The sequence below is a fragment of the Diadema antillarum genome, unplaced genomic scaffold, assembly GCF_040938485.1.
Source record: "Diadema antillarum isolate AM-2024a unplaced genomic scaffold, OU_Dant_1.0 seq00001671_RagTag, whole genome shotgun sequence".
NCBI lineage: Eukaryota > Metazoa > Echinodermata > Echinoidea > Diadematoida > Diadematidae > Diadema > Diadema antillarum.
Window position 1 is genome coordinate 134,467 of NW_027272368.1, and position 21,689 is coordinate 156,155.

The window sequence follows — 21,689 nt, forward strand, 5'->3', positions numbered from 1 at the left end:
CCCCCCCCCCCCCAAACCACCACCACCCACCACCAATAAAATGACAACCTTGATTTGTGATAACCTTGCTGCAAGTTACTCAACGAACGTGTTACGTGTGGTACTGAGGGGTTTACATATGTATGTACACGTACGTGATCCTTCATTCACGAACAGATTGCACGTATACTGTACCGGCACAGTGACTGCGCTATTGCACTATATTTGGTGGCTTTCTTTCTTGCTGCTGTTGCGAAATCCCAAGGCTGTCATTCATCAACGATCTGTAGGATGGAAGACAAAAATAAATATATGGTAAGCTTATCGCGTTCACGTCCAACTAATGAAGAAATACAGTATTAGATTCAGACTTCTGAATGCTGGTTGGTTGCAGCGCAGCATACAGTAGCAGTAAATTTACGCCAGTAGGCTTATCTGAACGGATAAGAAAAGACACAGTCCCATTCGTTTTCTTATGCGTTACGTTACCTTCCTCGTTTTATTGCTAGCCAGCATATCTAGCCAGACGCCACGCGACTTCTGTAATTTACAGTATCTTTACAGCGGACAGGGCTGCGGGCTGTGTAGATTCTACCTCTAGTTGCGTGATTACATGGCACCTTTTGTACTTTCATTCATCACAGCAATCGTAGATTTTAGTAGATTGTACCTTGTGTAGTTTAGACAGAAAGATCCGTCTGTCCGGAGGAGTCTTTTATTTTTTGTCGTTATCGCTCTCCTCCGGAGCTGAGGGGATCGGGATCCATCACGCCAGCCAGACGAAGTCTTTAGCTCCGCTCCGCGGAACATATCCCCGACGACCAGATACAGTGTTACAGACCGATCTTTCGATCAACTTGTAGTTGTGGCATGTGCAGACACCTTGACTCGAGAGAATGCCTCCACTATTGTCAGCAGAGCTCTAGCATGTGTAGATCTAAATCTGGTGAAAGTGTAGACTAGATCTAGATCGACAAAATTAGGCCCCACACTGTACACACAGGCAAAGTAAGGAACCCCCAAAACCAATTAAATCTGCCCCATCTTCGTTGACCTCTTTATGGCTTTAAGCTTTCTAATATGGTTGTTAATGTGGTTGGCCATTCACAATTGACGCATTTTTGTCTGTCCAGGACATATTAGCCATTCATCCATTACGTATGTATTTAATACGTTAATGTACTAAAAGCCACTACATAGTACAAGGCAGAGAAATGTTTTTGTTCGTTTGTTTGCTTGTTTGTGTGGCTTTTTGTAGAACAGTAAAGTAATGTTAGGTCCCTAGATTTAGAATATTGATATAAGAAATCTTCAGAACGTTTATAGGCCAATCAGTTGAAAAATAAATTTAACATTTATTATTTGCCTTCATATGTTGTAACATCAATGTCCGTCCAGTGTTTAGTACAATCAGACATTAGTGGATTTTTAAAATAAAACAAAGATTTTCATTTCAGGTTATGGCAAAAATTCTGCAAGATTGCTTGTTCTGAAGCAGTTTTTGGGCAAAGTCACAAGTTGCATTCTCTTGTGAATGTGTTCGAACAGATTGTATTTTTTTTTTTTTTGGGGGGGGGGGGGGTTGATGCACATTGGAAACAGAAAATAACCCAACATCCCTGTACTACTGTAGCTGTACCCTTAAAGATGGGCCATCCTTTTTGCATTCCTTACCAAATAGGCGGGGGCGGAGTGATGTCACTTCCGCCTAACGACGAACTCGCTGCCCTTAGTGCGATGAAAACAATAGCCATCAAACGAGCGTGCAACAGAGCATGCAATGCCGTCATACAATACACGAATTGCAATATATGGGACCGTTCATTAGCACACATAAATGGAGTTTACGTGGATCTACACTGGAGCTGTCAGTGCACGCTGTGTTACTACTGTCGCGTTTAACGCTGTTCATTTCACTGTTATTTACTGCTGAATCTAGTTCATTGTTTCAGTTAAAAGATGCTTTCGTAGATTTTAAAATGTCTTTCGATTACTGTGATAAACTTTCACGGGAAGCAAAGGAGAGATACGGGACTAAACTGTCCTCCATCGGCCTTGCAGTTTGTCCTTACCGTGTACCCGCAGACTCGTGGATCAATGACCCTACGTCATGGCCAGACATTCAATTCACCGATATGTACATGAACCTAACGAGTAGAGTAAGAACCCCAATTTTCGGCCGGCCTCCAAAATCCGGACACTTACTTATCACAAGGTAGCAAAGTCGACTGTCACAACACAAGCATATCACATCGTTTCACATACTAGCACACTCGTACACCACAGGAAAGTGCCTGAGTCACCTCCAAAATTCCATCTAAAATCCCAGATTTTGCCGTCAAAAACGCGGAATCGCCGCAACTTTTCCAAAGCGCACACGAATTAGGTCCTGTGTAAAGAATCGGGGTCGCGAAAAAGCTAAAAAATTGAAAAATTATGCCGTTTTGTTGCAAGATTTTTTGCTTGTCGCAAGCTCAGAGTGCGATGGTATCCTCAAAAACACAAAAGAAAAACAAAATCTCTGTATGTACCGATGCAGTGAATAAATGTACAGGGGCTGAATGCAAGTGCAGAGTCCCCAAAGTTCGGACACGAACGGGCGCCGCAACGTCCCCGATGCAACCTTGCGCCAACAAAGTATGGCGCGCGCGGATTTTACAGCGGCCTTGTATGCGTATTGACATTGCGCGTGTGTCCGAATTTTGGAGACGCTGTCCGAATTTTGGGGCACTGACAAGGTGATAATATTTGGGGATTTCGTGAAATTTTATGATCTGCTTGACAAAATCAATATTTGGAAAAATTAGGTTGATATATTCAACATACATTATTATAGATATAATTTTGTAGAGTATTATTTGAGTTGAATAAATATTGCAAAAAAGCTTAAGTGTCCGAAAATTGGGGCTTTTACTCTACACCTGGTTAGTAGGTTATCATTTACTTTCAGTAATTTGAATTTAGCGTGAAAGCCATAAGCTGACGTCTTCATTCTCCCGGCTGATAGCAGCTAACCACCGGTTCCTTCTTTTTTTGGCTGCGATCACGCTTTGGAAGTTCAAAGAAAGATTGTTTTTTGTCCAACATTAGACTATGATTATGGCAGCGAAACACAACACAACTTCGAGGCATTGTGAGGATGTGAAACAAACGATGAAATGATGTACGAATCTGCAGTAAAAATGTCAGAAAGCTGTGCAAAAATCCCGATAACAATGTCAAAATTATAACCGATAATAGCACACTAGCGTATAGCGTTCATTCAGTGCAGTGCATGCGTGTACCGTGCGTGTATTATGCATGCGATGCATTGCGGAGCGCTGCACTAGGGTATTGTCGCTACGCATTTGTTTTCATCGGCCGGTCAGTTACTATGGCTCGATGTTGAAAATGCCCGGATGTTCGCCCCCGCCTATAGCACAGAACATGATATGTTCCACCAGAATGACAACACTATTGTAGAGCTATAACATTTCTGTGATATTTGAAGGTTGTTAGCCCTTAAAATTAAAATAATGCACTAAATGCTCACCGCAACGTATTCTGTGTACCAGTCACATCTACATACAATGCATGCTAATCCTCCTGTGGTTGTAATACTTATACTTCAAGATATGCGTGTTAAAGGTGTCAGAAAGGAAGAATTCACTAGCTTCTTTTACTTTCTTATCTACATGTATGGCAAATAACAACACACCACTTACATGAACTACATAGTGCATCACGCAGGTCTGTAAAACTAGACTTTTAGTAGTTTAGATTTGTAACTTTTTCGTAGTACAAAGATATTATTTGAATCTTAACGGTCAATTCAACTTAACAAATACAGACCCTCTTGAGTTCAAAATTTACAGGAGGTTTCCAAATAGTGTTTTCTTCAATGCCTATTTTAAAAAAATTTGCATGCAAAAAGGATGATTTTTATGTCTTTTTAAAGTGAAAATGCCCAATTCTATTGTGATTGTTATACATTGTATCTCCTTGGAAAGTGTCCACTCCATAAAACTCAGCTAGCAGCTGTGACACCCTTAAAATACAAACACAGTTGGGAGGTACTGACAATATGCACACAGTGTAGGCCTACAGTGTATTCTAAAGACTTATCAGGAAAGAGGGGCATTGTTGTGTGTGTGTGTGTGTGTGTGTGTGAGTGTGCTCTTGGAGGCTGTGTCATATCAGCAAGCTTTGGATCTGCTACGCGAACACTAAAAATGACACGGCCTCCCAGGTTGGACAATGGGAACAGGCTGTCTCGCTCATGTGCAGGACAACTTTTTTTGCTAGCAATTAGCATCATATTACTGTTTGCAGTGCTCACAGATCTAAAGCTCGCTATTACCTCAGTTTGACTACTACTTTATCGCATATCTTTTGGAGGTTCTCCAAAAGAAGGGACTCTAAACAGGGTATTCAACTACAGCTGTATGTATATGATAATAATTGCTGCATTGATGAAAGTCCTGAAGGACTAAAACTGTAAGTCATGGATCATGTAAAAATATGTTCTCAAAGTTACTGTAAAAACAGATACGTGTGTGCATTTTAATTTCACAAATATCTCGATAGCAGAGATTCACAGAATTAAAATGCATGCAAAATTTGTCTTTGTACACTATAATGCATTGGATTCCAGCACTTGGCAACTTGCGAAAATTTAATGCCATTAAAAAGGTTTTTAGCATCACTTTGTGAAAATTTCATAGCATGAACATTTCTTCCTTTGCAGTACAATAGCTAATTCTTAGTTTTCATTGAATCTCCCAACTACAGTGTAGAAATCATGGGCTTAGGTTATAGCTCAATGATAAAAACACTTCTGCCAAGCATTGTAGTATTAAACAAACCCAGTTGAACGCAGTTTATAAATGAGCTCATGGTTTTGCTTGTCCTAGCCAGAGCAAGCACTAGGTAATAAGTATTCAAGTACCTGAAGAAAACTCAAAATGGGTGCACACACTTTCTCTCTGAAGAATAGAGTAAGCTTGCTTGCTACATTGTTCTATTGACTTTTTGTATTAGTCATGCAGGTATTATGGCATGCTTGTAGCAGTACCTGCTGTCTCCCACTAGATCTGTGTGTCATGGTGTGAAGTTCGTTGCTCAATCATGTTATCATGCTGTCTTGAAGATGATTAGGCCTACAGTTTGTTTGATATGTGTCAGCTAGTGAGATATGATTAGATATTCTAAACTGAGAGGTATTGCTGGTGGGCGTTGCCCTAATGTTTATCTTAAAAGATTTCAGATATTGTTTGATATTTTCAATAGATGTTTTTTTTTTTTTTTGCTGGGTTGATGTGCATTCTCAAAGTGGATGTCCATGATAGTGTAAGGACCCCCATTGCCTCATGGACTGGGTCAAGTCAGCAAATACTCTCCCATCAGAAAGTTCCAATTCTGTTTAGCGCTTACCGATATGAAAGGATGAATTACAATGTAAATTTCAAGGACTCCTAAATGATACACACATAAATTCTGTTAAATGTACTACATGTACAGTAGGTTATCATTTTGTAGGAGCCATCAGTAAATTGAGCGTGAATATTAATGGTGTATTTGGAGTGTCTGAGCTCAGAGTTCAAGATTCTGTCAGAGATTTCATATATTGTGTATTTAGTGGCACAGTATGTTAGACAAAATGGTAATTAGTGTCACTGTGTGATAGACATGGCACATTAAAAGACTTGATCATTATTTTTATTATCATTATTATCATTATTATTATTATTATCATCATCATCATCATCATCATCATTGTTAATATTTTCATCAAATCATGTTTTGGTTTTTGTTTTTTTCATTTTTGCTTTAATTCAGAGTTAATATCAGTGGCCTTTGCTCAAAGCTTGATGTAGCCACAACTATTTCATGATATTATGAAGCGATGAAAAAAGACTTTAAAACAGTAGTTTACACTGTGTGGTATTCATACTTGGATACGCAATAGCTGTAGCTTCAGCATTAACCCAATGCATACGACAAGTGATAAATTGAAGTCTAGAGAGATTTCAAAAACTTGAATGCGTAGGAAACAGCCTGAGCAAGAATGAAAGAGAGAGAGAGAGAAAGAGTGTACCGTACTACAAGTATGTAAACATACATTGTACAATGCGTATTACAACTTTAGGGTAATTGACACTTTTATACAGTGTAGTTCAAGCTAATAAAGCAGTCAGTCATGTTAGACCTACAGGATGACTCAAATCTATTTCCCACAATTGATTGTCACTATCACGGAAGTTAATTTCCTTTTGGTTAACGGTTTACCGCAAAGTGTGTGTGTGTGTGTTCATTCATTTGGGGGGGGGGGGGGGTGGTGGCGTAGGGAGATATCTGTAAGAAATGGTGACAAACTTTGTGAAGTTTCAGTTGCGTGCGTCCAGATTTACGAGAGTTCAGGAAATTTCCCTTATCTTAGTGGGAAGATTTGCGAGAAGTTTCCAGGAAGTTTGAGGTCACACTGGCGAACTTTTGAGAAATTAAACTTCAAAAACATTAACATTGTGAAGTTAGTGTGGCTATAGATTATGTGTAGTAATTGAAAACTCTTCCATAATGTATTTGTTGCAATCAATCTAGTGTGACATGTAGAAACCTTGTCTACTGTATATTTATGACGATGGCTTTATGATTTATTTATGATGGCTTAATCGTATGAATATCTAGCAAAATCACAGTATATACAGTTTAACCCAGAGTATTACTTAAGTTTTACTAATTGTTTTTCTTTTTATCAATTTTTGTCTGATCTTAAAGGAGGTGGTACTTTTGTACCTTGACCAAGCAAGGCACCAGGTCAATGAACTATGCTCTGGACTGGAAGCATGGCAGGTCATTGCCTATTCAATTGGCATTACCCTGATTCTCACATGGCTCTACAGTTTCCTTGTCCATCCCAGACTCAGTAAGTTACATGTACATACCTTGTTGTCAACACTTTGAAATTAGCATGGTTTACAAGTACAGTAGCATGGTATTATGTTCCATGCAAACATATCACAATATCAGTTTAACTGTATAGTACCATCCACATTGTAACAATGTTCACATGTGTACATCACAAAGACCCCAAAAAGTTGCAGTGTTGATTTTCTTGCCAGAAATGTGATATGGGTCTACATGGTTTTGCCCTGTCTTTTGATAATTTAAACATTATGGAAGCCTTTTCCTGTTGAAATTTTTATGTTCACAAGTTCAGTTTTTTTCTTTTTGATTGTTATTACTTATCTCTTTAATAATTCTTTGTAGACATTTTGTTTTTCACCTTAAGTTATTTTTTTATTTTCTGAACCTGGTAAATATTCTTTTATCAACACTAAAGTTTGGAAGCATGCACAAGTACATGTAATTAGGTGAGAATAGTGTTCTTCCTATTTAATAGTGTACATTTTGTATAATTATGTTTCTTCTGTTTGGTATTCTTGTTCTCTGTAATGCACCCATTAGGCACCAGAAAACCCTGCAAGAACTTGTCAGAATACTTTGAAGAAAAAAAAAAATGGACAGAATGTGTTCAGTGATATTCAGTGGAAAAATATGTGTGTACACTGCTTAGTGGAGTCAGTTTACTTTCTCTCCAAAATAATGTTCACAGAGCTTACATTTTCTATCACTTATATTGCAGTTTGATGGGAACACAAAAAGACCTATCTCATGACTTTCTTGTATCATATATGATGCAAGTTTACATACAGTGGGGTTTGTGATGAAAAGACGAATCAATTGATGTGTAAATGGTACAAAGGTTGTGTCATTGACATTTTGCTTGAACTTTGACACTTAATGACATTATTTGCCCTTTGCAGATGAAACAAAAACCCAGCTTTAGTGCTTCAAAATTGTTTTGAAATGTGAGATAGGGGTAGAAACAACCACTGTAAACATTTTAATCATAATAGTCAATTTTAAGTATAGTACCGGTAATACAAAATGTGAACAATAGTTATGATATAACTTTTCCTAGACTAAATCATCTACCATTATGGTTTAGTGAGAAAAATAGTGATATCTCCTTGTATTTTAGGCTTTATTGCAAAATTGTTATGTGGTAGGACATCATGTGATACAACTGACCTACACATATATGCATCAAATGTGATAACTCGAATATTTTTTCAAAGAACTGCCCGCAATGGTAAACAGTACCTTTAAGAGAGGGGAGTTTTGACATACTTTTATGTTAGATCTAGTTACTTGAAAGGTGGTGAATTAGAGCAGCAAAAAACTAAGTCAAGAATAAAATACTACAATTAAAGTGAAAAGTGACACTTCATGAATCATTTTAGTTTTTATCATGTTGTTAAATGGGGGAAATATTAAGTTAAGTACATGCTATCCCTTTGTAGCCTTGAGATTGTAGTTATATTCATATTTAGTACACTGTACATGTCATTTCACTGTTTGCAGCTCTGAAGGAAAGGATTGTCAAAAACTTCTTCAAGTTCTTTAGAAGTCTTCCATATGTCAAGGGCAAGGTTTGTTTTTCTATTCTTCTACCAACTAGACATTGCTAATTTTACAACCTCCATAATGACTCACTATCTAGAGTAATTGTGCCATGCAACATAGTGCCAAAGAACTTCCCTGACAGTGCATTGATTGAAATTTACTGTAAAACCAGGAATTTTTGTGTGCATGCAATTTTCAGCATTTCCATAGGATACGAAAGGCGTGAAGCAAAGCCTTTCTAAATTCAGCAAGAAAGTCTAATCAGTGTTTTGCTATTTGCTGTTAAAGTTTCCATTGTGTAAATTGTATATTAGTGAAGTCATTTGAAAAAGATTTGGTAACAATTCCTTTTACCGTGCAAAGAGGTTGAAAGATCAATCCATTAGGTTAGTTGTCAAGACAAATGATGTGCCACGTTCCCATGCCAAACTCAGTCGATGGCTTGCCAACATTGCATATTTGCTCAAATGCACAAGTGCACATAAACTGATTGATGAATGGCTCTAAGCCATAACACTGACACCATCCTAGCCATAGCTTTGTCATGAAATTTACGTCACAGCAAAACTTGCAATTTTCTCTACAATGTTGCTGTACTGCAATTCTAGCAAGAATTTAAAAAGGTAGATGGCTTTGAAAAAGGGATTGTTTTTCAAAAGCGCTTGTGCATTGCGGTTTCAGAATAATGTGGAATGGGGGGGGGGGGTACACCTTGGCATACAAAAACTTGAAGTATAAGTATATTAAAGTATAAGTGAGGGGGCCATACTTGTGGCAGAATATAGTGATTGCGTGAAAAACTGGAGGCATTCCAGTCAATTGCCTGCTGCAGAAGAAACACTCTAACTCGTCTTGTTGTCCTCAATTTTATAAATTCACTTTTCATCGGACTGTTAAGATCAAAGAGGAGATTGACAAGAACATTGCTGGGATTGCAAGGGATCTGTTTCCCCTGAAGCCAGGAGATAGCTATGTCCTTCAGCTTCCTGCCAAGGGACTGACCAGGGAGGACATCATGAACAAGGTCAACAAGTCTTACAAACCTATGAGTAAGTCTTTCCAACTGATTTCATGAATACTTTGCATCCTTACGGAAATATTGCACATGTTTGTAGAAGGAAAGTAAGAAGAGAAATAAAGACACTTTATGAGTGATGAGAAATAATTATACAGACTAAACTGCTTCACATAATATATGATGCAGTACTTCCTATCAAAGAGAGGTACAAATTGTAATGACTACCTTTTGTAAGATTATTAACTTCTGAGATTTCTTTCAGGATTAAATGAACTGTATTTGTTTATGGGGAAGAGGAATTTCATCTTAAGAATCTTCTACCTCTAGGTTTGAATAGGTTTACTCTTTATCTGTTAAAACCAGGGAAAGAAACACACTGCATTTAAATGTCTGTGAATATTCATGAGACACTGTATTTATATTTATGGCTGTAAATAACTATGGCATGTGATCATGACAATGGGGCAGTAAATCTAGTAAGTTTACTTGTATGACATTAAGTTACCAAAACAAGGCTGCTCTTCTTCCCACTGTGACGTTCTAATTGAACTGATTTTGATGCAAGTATTTCATTTTCTGCCAAAGTAACAGGAAGTCTTTGCCTGCCCGAAACTAGTAGAGTCACCAAACTGCTCTTTTGATGCAATACTTGTAGATTTTCCAGTACTCTTGCATGAATAGAAGGCTGTCGCTTAGAATTCTTGATATGTACAACATATGAAAAGTTGCAATTACACTGTTTATATGCAAGAACTTATGCCCATTGATACAGCAATTGTTCACATTCAGAAAGCTTGTAAAAGTTCTATGACTTTGCTGGACAGTTTGGTTGATTTCTCTTCACACAATTGAAGTAATATTTAAATTATGATGCATTAAACACACACACACACACACACACACACACACACACACACACACACACACACACACACAAACTTGCACGAAGACAATAAACTATGTGCTGGTCTCTCAAATTGATTTAATAGGCCACTCAAAAGATTCAGTACTTCAAGTGTGAAGAGTTAAAGGACCTCACATGTCTTTCAGCACTGGATTGTAATGTAAACTACAGAGATGGTATACAAATGTATGTTGCCTCTTTGCAACTAGGTAAAAATGAATGTCTGCAAACCATTTGAAGTGATCTGATTTCCACCATCACATCTGTAGGTAGCATTGATTGGAAAGGAGGCAAGGTTTCTGGGTGTGTGTATGCAGGAACAGATGAAATGGCCTCTCTAGCTGCACAGGTTAGTTATAACAATAGTTGTCGTGTGAACTCAAGTAATTACACTGTAAGTCGTACACTCAATACCATATCCACAAAGAGCTGGGGTTTCTTTTCACTGCATTCCATCAGTGGCAAGTTCAGGATTATATACGTGATTGTGCAGGTATGAAAGAAACATGATGAAACCTGTTTAAAGAGGTTATTAGCTCTCATTACATGTTTCTCTATGCTTCCTCAATATAAGAATATGGCATAGGTCTGGTTTCTCATGTGAGCCGTGTGTGTTAATGTTTGAACTACCTGCAATAATTCAAGTGTGAAATGTAGATATTTTTTTTTATTGAAGCCACCTACTAGCCACATACACACTATCATACAGTATGTAATGTAAAAGCATGTGTTGGGTTAACATTAAACTTTTTTTCCGTACGTATGATATCCTTTCACATTCCCCCCCCCCCTCCCGATTTGTTTAATGGCGCTTCATTTTCTAGTTCTTTTGTTTCATGCATTTACAGTCAATTGATGTATTTTCTCATAATGTTTCCTCTTCTCTTCTACTTGTTCTAGATGTACGAAGACTTTGCCTGGACCAACCCTCTGCACCCAGATGTCTTTCCTGATGTACGTAAGATGGAGGCAGAGATTGTATCCATGACACTGAAAATGTTCAATGCCTCCAAGTCTGGATGTGGAACGGTGAGTGTATCAGAAAACTTGATATTGGTATGATATGTCATAATGTATGATGTCTTAAGTATGATGTCATGTTCACAGAGACAATTCAAGAATGAGTGCTTTATCATTGAAGTGTCATATGATTTCATAGTGGTCTCCCTGAAAGAGGAGAAGGGTGATATGTTTCTGTTTGATCAGTTTTTATTTGTTTCTTCTTACTAGTATTTTGTGTCTTCTTTTGTGTGTGTGTGTGTGTCAGTATAATCATACCCAAAAAAATATTCGGAGCAATACTCCGTTAACTTATGCCAGAACATATATCAGATAAAAACCCTCTTGACTGGCTATTAAGAATGGTGAAGATGACATTTAGTCTCCAAAGGGATTTCATCAGTTATTGCCACATGACACATAAACCGTATGTCCCACCTCACAAATACTGTGTCAGAATATTATAGACACAGAAAACAAGGAAAGTTATGGAAGATCTATGCAAAAAAAAGACAGCAATCACTAAATGTACATGTATGTATGTAAAATGGACTTTCTTCCTCTAACAAAGAATTTGATACATGTGACACATACATGTATTCCTTGGTTCTGACTTGGTGCTCCCTGTCTTCAACTGAACACAGATGACAACAGGTGGGACTGAGAGTATCCTAATGGCCATGGCATCCTACAGAGATTTAGCAACAGAGAGAGGAATTGAATTCCCAGAAATGTAAGTTGAAATGGACTGAAGGCTCTGGCCAAACAAGAAATAGAATACAGGGGAAAGTTCTGCATTTATAACAAGGACCTCAAAAATGTGACAATTGGGACTGCCTTGTAATATCAGGTTCCTCACTATATCAGGTACAACAACAAAGGAATATGAAAAGTCTCTAGGTAAGTGATACAAGTAGCACTACAAGTATTAACATTGTTTTAGTAGCAGGAATGGTTAGTGATAATGGTACAGATAGTGGAAGTAGTGCTCATGATAGTGCCAGATGTAGGCCTAGTTGTTTATACATAAAATGATACACTGTGCAGATATAGTATGGCTGTTTTATTACCATTGGCACTTAATTGATCACATACAACATGTTTTGTGGGGATTGTGTGGAGAAGGGTGATGCAGACAAGTAAATTTGTGTAAGTAAATTTGTGTAAATAAATTTGGGTATGTGAATGTGAATGTATGTCTATAGTTTCTTGAATACATCAGGGATAGATCTGATTGCCTTTAATATAGAAGTAGATTTCACTATCAAGAATCAGTGCTTAAAATGCTAGATTAGATAGACTGTGTGTAAAACTTAATATTTAGACATTATAGTGTGTTCTAGCCTTTCATGGGGATGAAATGGTTCCTATTGTGTGTATGTCTTTCTTGGAATGTGCATACAGCCTTGCCCCTGTGACTGCCCATGCAGCCTTTGACAAGGCAGCTCACTACTTCAGAATGAAGCTGATTCATCTTCCTGTGGATCCAAAAACACACCAAGTCAGCATTAGGGTGAGAGTAGATCAACTTTCCTACAAACACCAACTATACCAGATCTCACATTCACTGCTATCCTGATATGGTTTAGTAAATATATGATATATCATCCTTGTTGCATTATGTGATTAGATATCAGCAATCATCAATGTCATACTTTAAAATGATACAATGCCTAGACCCAAATGACAATGATAATATGCAACAGTGAAATAGTGAGAAAATCACTACTGTGGTTCTGCTTGCAGAGAGAGAATAGCTGAAATGTATCAAATCTACCACTCAATCAAAGGTGACAAGTCGGCTTGAATGACCAACATGTCTGTGTCAGGCACAGAATGTCAGACAGTTATATGAGAAGTTACAGTTTAACCCTAACTAGGCCGGGGGTGGGGCTCCGTGGCCCCCCCCCCCCTCGACGTTTCACGCGATGTATCGCTAACGCGAAAAGCTAACGCCGCGACGTTTCATTACTTTTTTCTTTCGAGTCTCCCGCATCTTTTGACACCAAATTTGCGATGCCCGGGCGCACGGTTCCGAAGTTTCGCATAAATATGTACGTGCATGTCAGACCAAATATTGCTCAAAAACGTGAATTCGTGTACAATTTCAATGCAAACTGTGCTTACAGGCAAATTTCATAAAAGCATGATTATTTTGGGGTTTTATTGACTAAAATCAATTAATAACATATTTTCTTGTTCGGAACAATGTCGCGGACAAGTTTCATCGAAAAAACAATGAAAAACATAAAGTCGAAAAACAAATAAATACATAGAAATTCAAAAAACAATAAAATACTTAAGAAATTTTTTCAGATGGCACAATTTTTTTCTCTTATATTTGCTCAGGACACTAAAAAGAATATTTACACTAAAAATGTGCCCATTTTGAGCTTTATTTAGTGATTTATACCAAATTGTCTGATTTCATGCATTATTATGCATAAATTAGCATAATTAAGCATAAATGATAGGTTTTTTTTTAATTCAACTTCATGGTACTTTAGATTACGTCATAGGCAATGTGTGTGCGAATTTTCGTCACGATCACACGGTCGACGGCCGAGATCTGGAGGGGGGGCCTGGGAGGCCCCCCCACCCCGGCTCTATGATCTACCTAAATAGCCCAGCCTAGTTAGGGTTTAACTAGTAGCAATGCCATACATTGAATTTTGTACCACCCTCAACGTAACACTACTTTCAGCCTCATTCTTAGAGGGGACACAAAATGGTGGAGACATCTAGGCAGTGTGGTCTCTTAAGATTTACTTTTTTTATTACAACAGAGACCAAAGAATGCTTGGAAACTTCTTTGAAATTATAGAGATGGTGAATCTTTATTTCTACACTGTCTTTCGTTGAGAGCTTGATTTGAGCTGGCAGTGTTAATTGTTTCTGCCCATTTTATGTGTTTGTATCTAAGTTGTATCATGCAGTTTCTCAGTCAGAATTACGCAGCTACTCAAGATATGCACAAATGGAGCCTGGATAACATTCTTTTCCAAACTCGAGGCTCACTGCTTCATGTTTTTACATCATTGAATGTGACAACTCTCCTTAAACCAGGAAGTCTGCAAACAAGGAGTGCTGTCTGACTTGAAATTTCTTTTTTCTTTTTGCATCTGAAAATCTCTTTTTCCTTTTCCTTTAGGCAATGAAAAGAAAAATCAGCAAGAGAACAGCTGTCCTCGTTGGATCGGCTCCCCAATTTCCTTTTGGTATCATGGATCCAATAAAGGATATTGCAGAGGTGAGGCTTTCGAGTGTGATTAGATATATATTCAAAATATTTCAAGACACAAGCAAGCCCACAATAAAAAGAGTTATGTACTGTTGTAAAGATAACTTACATCAAATATGTTTGTTAATTTTGTCAGTATTTAATTGGACCTGTGGTTGTGTGTTGACTTTGCCATTGTTTCGATGAAAACCACTTTGTATGTGTGCGTCTTTTTAATACCAGGTAGAAAACAAGACCGTACTACAGTCCAACTTGCCTTACGACCACCTGTCTATAACAGCCACTGAAAAATCCCCCCGAGAGAAAATCCCTGTGAGAGACCCTGTGTATAACAGCCACCTGTCTAACGCGGCCAGCGGCCACAAATTTTGTTTCCCGCAGTAGATTTTAACCTGTCTATAGTGGCTACAGACCCGATGGAGCGTAAAGGGGTATCTCACTGGGTGGCGAACGTTTGCGAACGTAGTGAATTCGGGATTTCACCAGGGTTCATAAAGGGTTGCAAAAGGTTCGTTAACAGTTGCAAGAAAGTTCGCAAAAGTTTTTATTGTCACAAGCAGTTTTTCTTGTGGCAAAGAAATTTTGAACATATTCAAAAAATTTTTGCGACTTTGTATTCTTGCTAACAGTTGCAAACATTCGTCAGAAAAGTTGGCGAATCTCAAATTCGCTGCGTTCACAAACATTCGCCGCTCAGTGAGATATCCCCTTTAGCCGTGCCGATAATTCAGCATGTTTTTTTCTGCTTTGTAGCCATGCTAGTCAATCATGGTCAACATTCAGTGATAGCCACCACTGCATTCATCACTCATTTAGTCATAACAATTAATGCACTAGTGTTAAACTTTCTTCGCGACTGTACACATGCTACTGTGCAACAATTTCGTAAACACCGGCATTGCTCAATGCATGAAACACACGTGTGCATACGTAAACATATGCATACAAACATGTACATGTAAGTACTTGCAGATACTCATGATGCATGTACATGTAGGCAAAAAGTTGGATAACCTGTCTATAGCAACCACCTGACTATAACAGCCACTCTTTTTGTTTCCCTTGGGTGGCTGCTAGAGACAGGTTGGACTGTATTTATAATTCTCTTAGCCTCATTGTGGTGACATATGGCTGCAGTTCCTCCTCTTTGCCTTCATTGTGGATTCTCAGTCCTGTCTCATTAACAATTGAAAGGCTAAAGCAGTGTTCTATTGGTCTCACAGCTAGGTGAATACTACAACATACCAGTCCATGTGGATGCATGCCTTGGAGGCTTCCTTATTCCATTCATGGAGAAGGCTGGATTCCCCCTACCTCCCTTTGACTTCAGACTCAAAGGAGTAACCAGCATCTCAGCAGACACACACAAGGTAAACACTACAACTTCACAGTCCAACAAGTTTGTTTGCAGATCATAAAGCTCTCCTTCAAAACCCTTACAGAATCTGACATACCATAAGCTTGATATGAACTAATGATTCTCAACTATTTGATGTATGTACCATAATGTTCCACCTGACGTAAAACAAGGAAGTGATTCCTCTGTTGAGTATTTTTCATTTGTATGGTCATTATGGACTGATGGCAAAAATGCATGATATGCCCCAAATTAGGAAAATTGGAAATATTTCATTTACATTGTATGCTGTCATGTTCTGTGGTTGGTAGGATGGTGCCGATGACAAGGTGATATTGATAGGAATACCACGGGTTCTTTTCAAAAGTAAAGATTATTAATTCTTACATTCGATATAAGCAACAATGTATTTAGTGATATTAATATAAGATTCATGAGGATGACCATCACCATCATTAGTTTATTATTGATGAAATACTCACTACTATCAGTGTTTTTAAGGACCTCTAATATAGTTGTGTTGACATATCAACAAATTTCTGATTCTTTATTCATCATTTGCTGTGTTGCAGTATGGTTATGCCCCCAAAGGATCTTCAGTGATCATGTACAGTGAGCAGAAATACCGTCATCCTCAGTTTTTTGTTTCTCCTGACTGGACTGGAGGTATCTATGCCACGCCCACAATTGGAGGTGAGAAAAGAAAGACTTGTAGTTTGTATCTCTTGACTAGGATGCAGTGCCACTTTGTCTGTTAAATAAGTGTGGCGATGTGTGAATTCTCCCTAGGGTATAGATGTGCCTTTGCACATCAGAGTCTGTATTCTTGTTTGCTGTAGGTTGTAAACAAGTATGGAGAGCGGTGTTGTGAATAACCAGTGTGTTTGTTTGTGAAAACAACTACTTTACATTTGCTTGCTTGCACTTTGTAACTCCAGCACCATCGGATGCACGAGGCAGTTAGCTTCCTTCAGTTGGGTGTGTCAGTGGTTGCATCTTTAATGTCTTTTCTTTTGAACTGTTCATTGATGTTTTAATAGCAAATACTGAATTCCATGGTCTGAAAATTGTATTCATCAAACTGAAAATATAGATTTAAAGTTGAACAGCTTTGACGAAAGAATTAGCATGCTTGCACAGTTTGTTTAGGTCAGACTGGTGCACACCAAAAATATGTGGGTCAATGCAACATGGTATGACTATGCCTTTCAGTCAACAATGTAATTATTCAATACTGCAGATATGTTTTTTAAAAATATGATATATGAAATAGTAAGGTCACTTTTATGTTATTTTATGTGCTTTGTGCATAAGGAAGCCGTGCTGGAGCCATCATTGCAGCCTGCTGGGCAACCATGATGTTCATGGGTGAAGATGGTTATGTTGAAAATACTCGCAAGATTGTCAGTACTGCAAAGAAGATTGAAGAAGGGTGAGGAACTACTTGCTATCTAGTACAGTGAATGTACCTCACACAGTCTCCTTGGTTGTGATGGGAATCACAGTTTGGTTTTTACCATAAAGCACGGTGTAACATGAATTTAATTGGTTTCTTTCTTTCTTTCTTTCCTTGTGTGTGTATGTGGTTTTTTTATGTGTTTTTTTGTGTGTGTTTTTATTTATTTGTTGTTGTTTTTTTGTTTTTTTTTTGGGGGGGGGAGGGGGTTGGAGTTCAGCTTACCTGACCCAAGACCCCAAATGAACTGTTGCAGTGTACTTCACATGCCTTGTGCCTTGTCCATAAACTTTTTTACTATATTTTCATCTTTAAAATGTAGGGGTAGACGATCAACAAATATCCAAATGATTCAGGTGATCCACATGAGGGTCCAGAGGTAGGGCCCAAAAGTAGAGTAAAAAAGACCCAAAAGTGAGATGATTTCAAAGATCTTCTCCAGATCCATCAGTAGGAAAACAAGTTGTTGCATTAAGATTTTAAGTATGAGGATTTTAAGGTTATAAAGTATTTAAGGTATTCATGACCGTGGCAGTAAGTAGTACATAGCTGGATTATGCACCCACATTTATAAGAGGGAGAGAGTGAAGAGTTGAAGTGAGGCCCGAGGGCTAATCGTAATACACTATTCTTTTCCTTGATATTGCACGAACAGACTTCGAACAAGCTTAGCAGGAATCATTCTTAGGTGTCAGGATTAAAGAGAAGTTAATACAAATGAGGTTGCCCTATGTGTGTGTGTGTGTGGGGGGGGGGGGGGGTGGAGGGTTAAGTTGCCTCTGTTGGGGCCAAGGGGCATGGCCAAAAAGACCCAAAATGATGTGAAATTCGTCAGCTCTTCAACTCCAAAACCAGAAGTAGTAAGGAGTTAGACACCGTCATTAACTCTGTTACATGGGCGTGTGAGCTTCTCATGATATTCACAGTAATGACCCAAAGTTGTACTTAGGGTACTGATGATAAATTTTGGGCCCTAATGTAGTGCCGCTATAATGCTGCTGTTCACGCAATAATTTTTGCAACGTGTTATGCAATGGAATTCTGATTCAGTGCGTATTTAGTAAAATGATTTATGCATTTGAACATATAGTACCCATTCATCCAGTAGTAGTTCAAAGAAATATAAATCTGCACACATCTATGCATTACAATGTATCTCTTACTTATCCTAAATAGCTGGGGGGGGGGGATATTTGTCTTAAGTTGCAACACCATCACTGAGTGTGAATTCCTCCATGAAAAGAAATTTGTTTTTATGTCATATAAAACAGAATGACATATATTCAGTCTTGCGCTCACATGCTTTATTTTCTGCAGAAAGAAAAAAGAAGTCAAGTCTTGTCCAATCATTTGAGCCTCTATTTTCAGAAGATGTGAGAGTGCCTTGTCCGATTTGCATCAGGTTTCACATACAGTTACATGAGACAATGAAGAAAATAGCTATGATTAGAATCAGCCAAAAGGCAACACTTGACATGTATAGTCAGTCCTTTACAAGATATGAATCCAATAGAGATGAGATATGTTATACATCTACATCACATGCCTGTTTCAAAATAATGATATTTACATTTTATTCCTTGCATAGTTGCATCTATACTTTTTGCAATTGCGTTTGCTGGTTTTCGCTGTCGACTTTGTCTGGAAGAGACAATGTTAACACGTGGATTAATTTTATCAAAGGATACTTGAGATATGAATGAACCCAGAACAGTTTGCTAAATTCAAGTATATTTGTTTAAGAGCTATTCATCGTTATTTGTGTACAGGCTACGTAAGATACCAGGCATCTTTGTGTATGGCAAGCCTGATGTGAGTGTGGTTGCTGTAGGATCCAAGGATTTCAACATCTACCGTCTGTCTGGTGATCTGACCAAACGGGGATGGAACCTCAACTCACTCCAGTTTCCTTCAAGGTAAACACTTCACCTATATCAAAAAGGATTAATTTTGGCAATATTCTCTCATAATTCCCTTTGATTTTGTTTATTGGTGTGTATTTTTATGGCGTATACATGTACATTTTTCACATTCCATGTATAAATCATTCATTAGATTTTGCCAATCGTACAAATCTGAGTATGATATCGCTTTAACTACCTGATTATACATCACATTAAAGATGTGTTTTAGTCAAGGAGAAAGACCCAGTCTTCAAATGAATTTTTTATGATGCCTCATAATGTAGAGTATTACCTTTGAAAATAATACCTGCAAGAGTGAACTCATCATCTGGAACTAACTGCATGATACCTACAATTGAGGTATGTTCAAGCATCTCAATTTGCGTGACTTTAGAATAACATGATATCTTTGGCTTCCTGTCCAACTTGAATGATGACAGTGTTGTACCTTACCTGTATGTGAAGCCCTTTGATGTCATCTGTAATGATTGTATTCATGATAATATTATCCTTATTGGCTCTCAGCTTCCACCTGTGTGTGACTCTACGGCAAACCGTCTCAGGAGTGGCAGAAACCTTCATCAAGGATGTTGAAGAGTGTACTGCAGAAATCATGAAAACACCCAATGAGAAGGCACAAGGAACTGTGAGTGTGTAGTTGTTGCTACTTAATCCACTCATGTACACTCCCTTGTGTATGCAGAGCCCTTGTTTATTCACAAGGTTTGGATGGAAGTTTTATTTCAGTTTATAAAATGTTTTAGCCCAACAAATGCATAAGCTGTGTGTGAATAGTGTCTTTGTTACTTACAAAGGGGTAAGGTGGTTTTGGGAATTCTCTTATTGTGTGAATCTAGATTTAGTATGACAATCATTTTTTAGGGGATAAAAAGCTGTTTCAGCACAATATTTCAAATTACTCAAGATAGGGAACACTTATATACATGTAGTACAACATGACAAGAACAGTGCTTCACAATGATGGTTTGGAAAGTGCATAATGACAAGGGAATCGTGAAAAGTTTTGAGTTAATGATTGTGTGTGCTGTAAATAATTACTTGAGAAGGAAATGTGGAAGGAAAGGGAGTCAAATACATTTCTTGAATTCATAAAAAGCCAACAATGTACATTGAAACATCATTGTATTTTTGACTGCTGTGACTAGGTACCCAAGAATATACTGTCCTGTCTCCTCCTTTGCATTTTATGATCTACAGTATCAATATAGACAATCATGTATTCATTCTGCAACCAATCTATTATCCTAACCATCTGTTCCCTTTCTACTCATGCATCCATCCATCAGTCAGTCAACATACCTTTTGTATTAACCAGCTATCCATTGATAAGCAAAAAATTCAGGCAACGATTTACCACCAAATAGTTCAACCATCCATCTGACATATCAAGCTATTAACTTATTTTCTCTTGGTTTTTTCAAGGACTATTCTAGAAGACACACATGTAGGAAGGATTGATGAAAACATTTCTACCTCTGCAGCAAAATTCTTCCAGCAAACAATATGTGAGGAGTCCAAGATAAAGAAAAAGAAATGAAAGAAAAGGCCTGTTTGTCAGTTTGTCTTGAAATCTTACAAGATTATGTTTCACTTATGCCATTCATAGTTCTTGATTCCAAATACATTTTGTTTTTGTTTTTTTCATGTTCTGCTGAAGTTTTCTGTATGTGGCAAATGATCAGTTGTCCAGTTTGTGGTATCTCATGGTGTGAATTGTTTCGCCTCCCTTTGAACATCAATTTGAGTGCTTGTTTAGAAATGTATTTCAAATGCCAAGACTGCCTTGATGTAACATAATGGATAGACTCTAGCTGTGATTGAACCGATGTGTGATATGCATTTCACTCTATTTCAACAGGCCGCTGTGTATGGCACTGCCCAATCCATTCCTGATCGGTCTTTGGTTTCCGACCTAGCCAAGGGATACCTTGATGCCTACTACTCTACTGACCCACTGGATTAAGTAGACTCTTAATGTATCATCATGCCGTGCAGCATCCTCTAGTGGTACTTACTCTAACTAGCATCTTGATTTATCATCATAAGCATACTTTCACAACTTATACAGCACACATGGCGATAAAATTGTGAAGGCCATAGAATAATGAAGTTAGTCAAGTACAGTGTATTTCTTAGCATTCCTATAAAACTTGCATTATCTGTGCGGTGCAGGGGTCCAGCAAAAGGCTGTTGTTTATACAAAAATCATATTGAAATCAAATCAGAACTTATTATCTGCTTCTTGATGTTTCCGTATATGATGTGCAGTATATGTGGAATTGGTGTTCATATGAGACAGAGAGAATTATTACAAATGCAATATTTTCAATGTGTAAAAAGTTGTGATAGTTGTGAAAATTGA

General features: G+C 37.8%; 1 protein-coding gene across 1 annotated transcript; it reads left to right on the forward strand.

Moving 5' to 3' along the window:
* Positions 1-175: 175 nt before the first annotated feature.
* Positions 176-21,290, forward strand: LOC139711581 (sphingosine-1-phosphate lyase 1-like). Its single transcript, XM_071623459.1, has 15 exons — positions 176-294; positions 6,736-6,883; positions 8,386-8,453; positions 9,326-9,476; positions 10,619-10,698; positions 11,250-11,378; positions 11,993-12,081; positions 12,753-12,861; positions 14,500-14,598; positions 15,813-15,959; positions 16,519-16,639; positions 17,261-17,378; positions 19,172-19,318; positions 19,832-19,952; positions 21,186-21,290. The coding sequence occupies exons 1-15, from the start codon at positions 271-273 to the stop codon at positions 21,288-21,290; spliced, it is 1,656 nt and encodes a 551-aa protein (XP_071479560.1). The 5' UTR covers positions 176-270.
* The last annotated feature ends 399 nt before the right edge of the window (positions 21,291-21,689 follow it).